The sequence below is a fragment of the Rutidosis leptorrhynchoides genome, chromosome 2, assembly GCF_046630445.1.
Source record: "Rutidosis leptorrhynchoides isolate AG116_Rl617_1_P2 chromosome 2, CSIRO_AGI_Rlap_v1, whole genome shotgun sequence".
NCBI classification, from domain to species: Eukaryota; Viridiplantae; Streptophyta; class Magnoliopsida; order Asterales; family Asteraceae; genus Rutidosis; species Rutidosis leptorrhynchoides.
The window spans coordinates 365,112,416-365,123,679 of record NC_092334.1 but is presented as its reverse complement, the minus strand read 5'-3'; the positions used below and the strand labels follow the sequence as shown (position 1 = coordinate 365,123,679).

The following is an 11,264-nucleotide window of genomic DNA, read 5'->3' as shown; positions in this document are numbered from 1 at the left end:
TGATGGGTGTCATGGATAAGAGTGGTCTAACAAAACTAAAAGTTAAACACATGCACCGTAGATCTTAGAAGATGGGTATGTCAAAAAACTTCATTCTTTATGAAATATCTTGAAAAACTTATGATAAAAACTAAAAAGGATTATAAATTTATTCTTTGCACTCACCTAATAAGAAGAGATCCTAACCGATTGTGAGCTCTCACATATCTAGAATCCAATCTAATAGCTTTATCACATTCTTTGACAGTCTCAGTCACCCTTTTTAAACATATCAATGCAGGCTGCTCGGTTACAATGGTAGGCTGCATTCAAAGGAGATAATGCTATTGCTTTATCATAAAAACTTAATGCTTCTAACTTCTAAGTAATGTCCTTTTTTATACAGGTATTCTTCATTTCCTATCTCTTTAAATCTTCCGGATCCACTGATAACCTTTATAACTTGAAATACCCATTACATTGTTAGTTTCCCTTTTACCACTAGCACCGATGCTAGTGCCGGAACTGGACCCAGCACGCATAATGCTCCATGACCATAATTTCCGGTACCTAAACCTGAAACAACCTGTTTAGAAGTTCAGTTTGCCATCATAACAGTTTTTAATACCATTCCGGATGGACATAATCCGGAATCTGACTTTTTACTACCAGAACCAACTTGGATCCCATTTCAGTCCGACCCGAAACCGACCCGGATGAGCTTGAGCTGCTACTAACAGCCGGTCCATTTCCAACACGTAATGGCGAAATGGGTGAACCCAAACCAGCACCAAGACCCAAGCCCGGGCCCAAATCACTCACTGCAATCCCATCTCGAAGGTTGCATAATGTGAGTCTCTGAGGAACATTGTAGGACTTGTCCATAAACTTATTACAAATCATCACTCATTACATAATTATGGGCTTTTAGTGTGTATGACCTAATACCATTCAAATCTATTCATATTTTAGTGTATTCGATAAGTCAGTCTGGCATATAGTTCTGAGCTTGCTTTAAACAATGCAATCGAAAACAGACAATTAGATTCAATTTTTATCAGCATTTTTGGTCCAAAAACTGTACAAGAGTCAAGTTCTCGTGTATACAACATATCAAATAGCAATATCTCGTGCACAGGCAACATCCTGCATTCATATCATCTTAGTAGAGGAGCATAAGGAGCCGGGCATGGAGATAAAGAGAGATCTGGTAATTCGTTAATCAGGCCAATAGTTGCCTCCAAGCATTTGTTTAGTATTTTCTTCTCACAAACGAGGAGCTTTGTGGCAACTCGTTTCTTAGGATCAATATCACATTCTGCCAACTGAAATGCCCAAAAGCAAATTGGTTAATGCTAGGATCCAAAGGTCAGTAGGATTAAATATGCCAACCTCCGCCCACTTATATGCATAACGTTTGACTTTATGTCATATCCCACTCATGGCACAAATATAGATAAAAGATCTAACCATAAGGGTAACAAAGAATGCTGCAAAATACATTCAGATACATAAAACCTCCTAACTCGTCCTTTTTTGGAAGAGCTAAAACACATCCATTTTTGTTCACGACTAGACTCAGAACTCATAACCTCAAGATTACTCGAACTCATCTTAATAGGAAAAATTTAATTGTTGCATTTAGTAACAAAAATTTTGTGATCATATTTAAGACTTCCACAATCTTCTTATATATAATAAGGAAAGTCATAAATATGACATCTTTTGTCAAAAGATTGAATATTGACCTTTCGATGAATTCAAAACTATAATTTTCAATCATTGATTTAGATGATGATGTCATAATTGTTCCTATCTGCAAATAAACCATTGAATTGAAGTTTCTACAAAAGATTTGAATTTCAATAATTGATTTGTAACAAACTCAATTATCTCTACTCTTATATAAAAACAAAACAAACTCAATTATCTTTAGTCTCTCCTATATATAAAAAACATCATTTTATTTTTATTATAACTATTATTAATATTAATATTATATTGTGTTTTAATCAAGAGGGAAGCACTTTTTTTGGGGGAAGTAAATTTTTTTTCGTTTTTTTTAATTTTTTTTTTCAGACACCAAGATCACATGAAAATATGAACATTTAATAAAGACACTTTGTGATGAATGTTATTATTTTGGCGGGAAAACGCTCGAAGAAAAAAATGAAAACGTGCATCATGAGTAATATTATTATTCTGAGTTTTTTTTGTAGGGTTTAAAAATTAGGGTTTAGTAATTAGGGTTTAGAAATTATGGTTCAAAAATAAGGGTTTAGCTATTGGGGTTTAGAAATTAGGGTTTAGGGTTTCGAAATTGGGGTTTAGATTGAATTTTTAACACGAACGATTTAGGGTTTTGAAAGAAAAAAAAAACTTCATATAAGATGAAAGAAAACAGCGTTCCAAAAATATTATTAGGAATAACAATACTCATGAAGAATGTTATTAATTATTTCTTCGATCTTTTTCCCGCCTAAATAATAACATTCATCACAAAGTGTCTTTTTTAAATGTTCATATTTTCATCTAAACTTGATGTCTGAAAAAAAAAAAAAAATCTAAAAAAACGAAAAAAAATTACTTCCCCCCACTTTCCCCAAAAAAGTGCTTCCCTCTTGATGATGACCCATATAATATTAACATTAATTAATTATTAATTCAGCGAAATTGCTGGTCTACACTAGTTTATGAATTATAAGAACGAATAAATATGTTTGTAGGTCAGGCTGACCAGATTTGAGCCATTTTATTAGCACAAGACTTCCTACTTTAACCTAAACAAATTTTGACCCATTACCTAACCCGCCCATTTTGCAACCTCTGGATATGAAAATCTAGACTTGAAAGAAACAAATAATTACCAAGGCTTCATCTTCACTTAGAGTAGTTGGATAACCTTCTAGCCTTTCTCTGAAATAAGTAGCTAGTTGGTCCAAAACTGCATGTTCCATACAAGGACTTACCTATAACATCATATGAGACAATTAAGATACTCAATTTAAACCTAAAACTTAACATATTTCTACCAGATGGACTTACCGGACATACGGGACCCTGAGAAGATATAACAGAGCCCATCTCTAGAGGATCTGAAACATAACCTAACCTCATATATGGAAGCATATCTAGAACGGTTTCTCGTTCCTTCCCAACTTTAACCTAGAGCAAGATAAAATGTAGTCAATATTAAACACCGACCCCACAACATAACTAATTACAAGATGGAACTAAGAATAACTTATACCTGGAAGGTTTGTATGGTCAACTTTCCATTTCGCTGAGCAACTAATCTCTTGTCTTGATACTGAGGATCCTCTGTATTCAATGCTGCCTGGAAGCAAAAGAAGTGAAATATAGTTATAGCAAACAGTTATAATTTTAAATTAAGATATTAGAAGTACAAATAATCAAACTTCACCTCAACCACCAAGCGGTCATAAGAATTATCTTCATCAACAAAACCATAATTAATTAGTAGCTTCGAGTTAGGTTGTGGCCCACACCTAAAGCATAATGAATATCAACAAATCAACACTGTGCCTTGACATTACATGTCAGCCCTTAAAACACAGCCAAATAAAGAACATAGATATTCAACAATGTTTTAGTTCCATTACATATAAGTTGAATGTTCTACATCAAATACGCAATGATCGTTAACGGGCTGATTTAGTAAAATAACCGTAATGTTTATAACAAATTGACAGTGATGACAATAAGATAGCATACCATACTGCAATAGACTGTCCAGCTATGTAAGGACGATCAACAACCAACTGGACAGCTCCATCTACAGCCGTTAGCATTGCTCTGCAGTTGCTCTTATAGGCCAAGAGAGGAGGTCCAAGGGGAACCAATGCAAACCTTCGTGCCAAACTGACATTCTGAGTTTTTAAAGCAGGCATTAAACATTAATAATGTATAGTGATCACTGTTACAAAAAAAAACCCCGATTATTCCTTTTTAAGAACAGACCAACCGATTTTGGAAAATCCGTTTAATTAATCGATCAACGTCGGTCAATTGGTCAAATTCAGATTTGCTGGTCAAAGTCGGTCAAAGTCAAAATTGGTCAACATTATAATATGAATTTAAACTACTCCGTATAATTTGAGAGTTTTGTAACAAATGATCGATTATGTTTATGTTTTAAGATAATTATGTTAAAGTTTATGCTCATGTTCATGTTTATGGTTTTATTCTATATCTACACATATGATTTTTAACTTTATTATTCAAATGTATAAAAATTCCAATCCGGTTACTCCCTTAAAAGTCCCAACCGATTACTCCCCTAGTAGCGAGTTTTTCAACCTTGATAGTGATAACGAGAAGTATAAGTGGATAAAAAAAAAATGGTAGATAGAAACTTTGACATCATTGCATTTGCTTCCTTTATCTTAAATGTTACACTTACAGATCGAATTCTAGAGAGAGCTAGATATTCACTATTATTCATATCCTAGGCAAGTAGTTTATCTCAATGAGGAAATTTCGACACAGCCTTATTTCCTATAAAGCTACCATTTCCCACCATTAAATGTTTATACAAAGTTACATGTAATGGCAATAATGTTATTACCATTATTCTTCTATACTAGAGAGACATTGATTTTGCAATCTATATACCATAGAAAAGTAAAATTAAAAAACGGCCATTTGTTACAAGATGGTAGGACTAACCTGCAAATGCACGACACATGATTGGACTGCAACAAAAGCTTGTTTGAATATCTCAAAAGAAAAGGCCTCTGTAGGGATATCAAATGGGTATTGCTGCCCAATAAAGAAAAGAAGAGTAAACTACAGTTATCAGCCATGTAAGGAATTAAAAATAAAATAAATAAAAAAACTAAAAAAAAAAAACAAAACCATTCCATGCTAATTTGTAGGGAAGATCACTCCAAATACAAACAAAAATATCAAAATGAACAAAGAGAAAACACCTGAAATAGGGACCCAGCCATAAACCACACTGTATCAAGCTCGTTATACTCTTTTCTGATGCCATCTGCTCTCTCAATAACTTCAGCCTGATACAATGGCATAGTGATATATGTTCAACACGTTGAAGTCGTAACTCTTTTATTGCCTTGTGTTCAAGGTTTCTTTCAATGCATGGTTGTTTGCTTATAAACCATTAAAATTTAGAACAAGAACGGTTACCTTAACAGGACTGCCTGTCAGATAATTCAGTTCAGATTCAGACCACAAGAGTGGGGATTCAACCGACAGCTGTCCCCTACCACGTTGACGATCAAGCTCTTTTATATACGGATACCAGAAAGACTCTTTTCCTTGTTTTTTCTCATACATTAGATATAATGCAAGGCAAGCTAATTCTGATAGCTTGTTCGTAGTTAGCAGTTCCGCTGCAATAAAGATTAAGAAGACTTAAGCAAGGTCATCATCATATATTCAAGGACTTCAACAGAAAGTTGCTTAATAATTCTATGCATCTAAACTATCATCATTGCAATCATTTTTGTTTTCTTTGATGGGATCTAGTTTTTCTCTTTTCTGTTTGCGATACAGTTTAATGTAGTAGTAGATGAAATGCTATGCACTCTGTTACTAGAAAAGCAAAATTAAGGGCTGTTTGGAAAGTGCTTATTAAACTGGTTATACTTATTAAAATAATAAGAAATCACAACTGTAACATGTCACAATACAATAGAAGGTGTTTTGATATGCTATTCGATAACCAGTTTGAACAAGCAACTCTGAAATTGATTACAAAGCTAATTATTTCACCCTCATGTAAGCAGATTATCACAGTCAGTTTTCCTCAATCCAACCCCTCACAACTAATAATCTACATTACCAAAAATCAAATAATTGTATAACCAATTCTAGAAAGCAATCTGAATCAAACAAATAAGGCATCTAGGCCATCTTTTACTAAATTAAGTGGATCAATTAACAATGCCATAGCATACACATGTCTTACCAATAGTCTCGTTCCCCAACACTTTTTCAAGTGTCACAACCAATGAATTCGGAACCGAAAACACAATATCACCTGCCTACACAATCCAAAAAATCATATCATTATCACATAAGCAGCATTTTATTAACTAATCAAAAGAAACCAAAACAATCCAGTACATCAACCTGCAAATCCTCACTAGCAGCAACATAATGAATAGACGGATGTCGAGAATCATACGCTTGTCGTTCTTTCAGCACAACTTTACACGGCGGCAAACCATTCTTATGCATCCATGATTTCAAATCCTCTTCTTCTTGTGTTACTTTATCAGATTCCTTATCTTTCTTACTAGCAACAAGTGTTTCTGAACTTGAAGCTGAACAAATGTTTCGATTCCGCAACCGGAACGAAGAACGAGCGTTATAATTTCGAGAATTTGAAATTGAAACCCTAGAAAGCACGGAAACATGGCGATGGTGAGATGAAAGGCGTGTTTGATTGAAATCGAATATACATTTGGTTTGTTGTATATAAGCAACCTCCATTTTATAGTGAAGTATTGAAAATTAGGGTTACGGTTTTATAATTTTGGGAATGAAGTTGAGTGAAGATGTTTGTAGGTGTGATAGTGAAGATTATGGAGGGTGATTGTTGCGTGAATTTGTTGACTGGAGATATTTTTGTTGGTGGCGTTGTGATGAGGGGGGATAAGGAGGGAAATGAAAACCTTGATCTGGATTGGCTGATTTTACACTTTTAGTGATGCAGAATTCAATATAGATGTAGATGTTAATGGGCTTTTTAAAGATGGGCTATAAGATTATTTCATGCATTATTTTGTCACTCCATTTTTTCATTGTAAAAACATTTGATCAACTTATTAAATAGATTTGTGGATTCTTTCTACTCTATTCAGATTTTATAAGCATTTTGAAGCTTTTATTTTCTGTTTTGACGGTGAAAATAAAGACAACAAGATAAAATTCAACTTCCCTTAATTCATCGGTTGAAATGGCGTTAAATATATCAGGTTACGTATACAGTCACTAATTCACTCAGTGTAGCTATCGACTAATGGTGTTTATACCGAATTCCGGCTAGCAGTCATAAGAAGTACAAGCTCCAAAGCCTTAGCGGTATGCGTTGCCGATTAACTATTTTTCCTCCGAACAGAAGTCCGTGCAGACCCGGATCACGATGTAGAAATCGTGGAGTGGCTTAAGAAGTCAATCTTCGGACTCAAACTCTAAGTTGGTCGAGCGGTTTGAAGCTATTATCGTGGAATCTTGAGAGAAACAATTGTGTGTGAGAGAAAGTGTATTAAAAAACTGAGTTGGGCCGTCTATGAGTTTGATGCTATTGTCGTGGAATCTAGAGAGAAACAATTATGTGTGAGAGAAAGTGTATTATGTCAAGATTCAAGTGTCTGGTGGCTCATGTGTCTTATTTAAGCATCTGGGGTCTCCGGAATGTTCAGAGACACGTGTCATGTTATCATTGGTTGATCTTTTCTGAAAAAGTGGTAACCGACTTGCCACGTGTATGTTGACGTGTCGCGTGTATTATGTATAATGCCTTGATTCTTAAGGTTTATGTGTTTAGCACGGCATTGCAGGATCTACGCTTAACTCTAGACGACCTGTTATATGCTTTATTTTACACTTCTCTCCGAAAGACGTTGAACGTAATTTTGCTTAACTTCCTTTATTTTAAATAATTGGATTTATTAGCACTTATATATTTAAATACACATTATGAAAATGAAAGACACTCTCAAGTTATGTTTGAGACATCAATACCCCTCATTATTTTTTTCTTTCTCATTATTCCCCTCAACTTTTACTCTTTAATTTTACTATTTCAATTTTCCCTCTTTAAAACCTATTCATGTTTTTTTACGTATTTTAAATCATAATTTATTAAACATTACGACAAACGAAATTATGAGCACAACTATTGTTGTGACCAAACGTATATAAGGATAATTTATTTTGAACAATATGAAAAACGAATTATGCACTTCCAAGTTCCAATCACAGCTATTGTTGAGACCTAACGTATATAAATAAAACTAAAAACACCTTACAACAAAACCAAAAATGAAGAGGAGTCCGCAGCAACGCGCAACGAACCCCAACCCTCGTTTAAACTAACATTTGATTTGAATACCGCAAGACTCGTCCTTTTGAAAGTCCAAACCACCAAAATATAGTAAACTAACAACATTTGATTAATATACTAATATCAAAGGATTCTTCACATATTGATCTTTCTAGCAAGTAACAAGAGTATAACAACCATTTAAATGTTTTGTTATTGAATATCAACAAAAAAAAAGATGCTAATAAGAGAAAAAAACATATCTGGATATGTGAGCGATTTTGATCAATTCATATTAATCAAAGTTTAATGTATCCAAAGTAGAATATGGCTCCATTATTCAGGCACTCAGTTGTGAGGCTTCGTCTCTCATTTTACCTTTGCTAACTTTATTACCACCTTCTTGTTGTTGTTCAGCTTTCTTTTGTGCTCGAACCATGGCTCTTTTTGCACGCGGACGCATTTCACGAACTTGTCGAGGTGGCATCACATATGGTTCAAGGAGCTTGTCACCAAACGGATGCTCATTGCCTGGAAATATTCTCAGCTTACGATCTCTGTGCTGGGTAGATGAATAAACTCTTGTTAACTAATGTCGACTATAATAACATTAAGGAAGAACAAAATACAATAAAATAGGAATTATTAGCAGTTCTTACGAATATAGTCAATGAAAGAGACATTAGGGCCAAGACACTAATATTGAGGTGGCAACTTATACTCGTTTACTTAAGCATGGGTCAACTCGAGTTCTATTTCATTCCAAATAAGTTAAAGGGAAAGTTTTAATACTTAGCTATAAAGATAATAACTCAAATTGTCTGAAATGAAGCATCTAAATCATCCTTACTCGAATTGAGTGCATTACTTAACAATGCAAACCTCTTAGATTAATACCATCTGATATCCTCAAAACTACTTTTAAATACTTAAAACCTCTTAAATCGCAGGTCATTTCAATTATATCAACGCAATATTGCTTATTTTAAATAAATACATTTGATATCAACAAAATTGTAAGAGACTAACATCACGCAATTTATTTCTTGGTAGCATGCGCATAACAGCTTTTCGAATGACCTCTGTAGGATCCTTCACCATTTGGTCTTTTAAACTCCTTTCCTTAAGATGGCCAACATACCTGCACAACGATTACACGCGACACTGAGATCTTCAAATAAACATGACATAATCATAGGATACAGAAAAGATTCAATTTAAATAAAATGTTAATTGTCTCATTTTTTTCAAAGCTTTGGAAAATGCCAGTGACACTAACATTCTACAATTCACGAAAGCTGATAATAAACTAGTATAAATAATATCTTACCCAGTGTGCCATCGGTAAAATTTGTCGGTAAGTTTTCTCCCAGTGACGCATATATCTTTAGCGTTAAGTACAATACACATATCCCCATCTTCACGGTTTGGTGTATATGTAGGCTTATCTTTGCCTTGAACCACTGTTGATATTTGTGATGCTAATCTCCCTAGGACCTGCATTGTTAATAAATATTACTACACATAAGATTCAACAGCCACATGCAATACGATAACATATAAAACATCTAGCCCTATAATCAATTCGACAAGCATTGATCCATATCCAACACGTTAAGCCGCTTTAAAAAGCATCGAACGCACAATTTACTACGTCAAGAAATAAGTAGCAATATATTCCAATTCTATTTACAGCAGAAGAACTAAAAAGTTTCACCTGGCCCTGAGCATCAATGACTCTCCATCGCAGCCCATCCAAATTAATACGTCTAATACCTGCAACTGCTTTCTGCAACAAACATCAAACAAATTTCAGTTTATACCACAACAGACACAAATTATATACATACGTCTAAATAATATTTTATATTTTTAGTTTTTTACCTTTCGGTTCAAACAGCTAATCCAAATCATTAAATTAAATTATATATAGTTGATAGTTCTCAAATGTTAAAATCGCATGCTCAAATTTTAATTGCAAACGAAAATATTAAACTTCACATATTAATGATAATGCAAAGTATAAATACTGATTAGAATAAGAGGAAATAAGAGCTGGATAGGGAAAATGTAATATAAAATGCACCTTGAGATTGCCATTGAAACACTGAGCTGCAACTGACATTTTACGATACAAATTGTTTCAATGGATGTAAAATCAGATGAAATTAGGATCGTATTAAAGTTCTGAGGAGGTTGAACAATCCGGAAATGGGACAGATTCGGTGGGTGATGATTTTCCGGCGACTGGCGGCTGTTTTGTTGGTGGTGAAGGTAAATCGAAAGATGATAAAAATGGGCCTGGGGCTTTATCAAGATTGCAAACCCAATTCAATTGATTGGGAGTTAGATGATAATACTGGGCCCAAAAGCCTAGATTTTTTAAAGTTCTCTAACAGTACTGGGTCGGCTGATTACTTAGGGTCCATCAAAGCTTTGTGGGTCAAATAGGCCAGATTTTGTTGGTTTGAGCAAAGCTTCACTTGTCCCTGCTAACATTGATAAAACAAGCTTGAGTGGCAATGAAAGGTGGATTGTGATGAAGAAAAAGACAACTTGCTCAGGGATATGCCTGGCAAACGGGTCAGGTTGGGTCGGTTTGGGTAACGGGTCAATATGGTTTTGGGTTGAAATGGGTCATAGGTCAAACGGGTCAATTTTTTAAACGGGTCAAAATGATTCAGGGTGGGTCGGTTTGGGTAATGGGTCAAAACGAGTCACATGTGACGACCCGGGAATTTCCGACCAAATTTAAACTTTAATCTTATTATGTTTTCGACACGATAAGCAAAGTCTGTAATACTGGGTCTCAAATTTTTGAACTATTTATATGAATTCATTTAGCCTTTGACAATTTCGACGATTCACGAACAATTGTGTGTAAACAAATATGTATATATATATATATATATATATATATATATATATGTGTATATATGAAAGTATATATTATTTAGAAATATTAAAAGTATAATTAAAACTTTACAATCAAATATGTAAATAAAATACAAAATAATTATGATGTAATTTAAAATGAATCAATATTTAATTTTTATGTATAAATATTTCAGATGCAAAATATTATAAGATTGGTAAATAGAATATAATTAATAAATTGTAATATATTAAAATATAATTACAAGTTTGAATATAATTGTTATATTAATATTATTGTCATTACTTTCATTATTATTAATAATAATATTTGTAATTATTAATATTTGAATTATTAATATTATTATTTCCA

General features: G+C 33.6%; 2 protein-coding genes across 2 annotated transcripts; both read right to left on the bottom strand.

Moving 5' to 3' along the window:
* Positions 1 to 955: 955 nt before the first annotated feature.
* On the bottom strand, positions 956 to 6,645 carry LOC139892031 (ribulose-1,5 bisphosphate carboxylase/oxygenase large subunit N-methyltransferase, chloroplastic). The gene is made up of 11 exons (XM_071875064.1): positions 6,100 to 6,645; positions 5,936 to 6,011; positions 5,152 to 5,357; positions 4,932 to 5,018; positions 4,669 to 4,761; positions 3,715 to 3,869; positions 3,404 to 3,488; positions 3,230 to 3,316; positions 3,025 to 3,144; positions 2,847 to 2,948; positions 956 to 1,304 (listed from the first exon to the last, which is right to left on the bottom strand). Exons 1-11 carry the CDS (start codon positions 6,460 to 6,462, stop codon positions 1,137 to 1,139), a joined length of 1,542 nt encoding a protein of 513 aa, XP_071731165.1. The 5' UTR covers positions 6,463 to 6,645; the 3' UTR covers positions 956 to 1,136.
* Positions 6,646 to 8,177: 1,532 nt separating this feature from the next.
* Positions 8,178 to 10,280, bottom strand: LOC139892030 (uncharacterized). The gene is made up of 5 exons (XM_071875063.1): positions 10,104 to 10,280; positions 9,735 to 9,806; positions 9,348 to 9,514; positions 9,047 to 9,158; positions 8,178 to 8,579 (listed from the first exon to the last, which is right to left on the bottom strand). Exons 1-5 carry the CDS (start codon positions 10,140 to 10,142, stop codon positions 8,358 to 8,360), a joined length of 612 nt encoding a protein of 203 aa, XP_071731164.1. The 5' UTR covers positions 10,143 to 10,280; the 3' UTR covers positions 8,178 to 8,357.
* Positions 10,281 to 11,264: the final 984 nt, after the last annotated feature.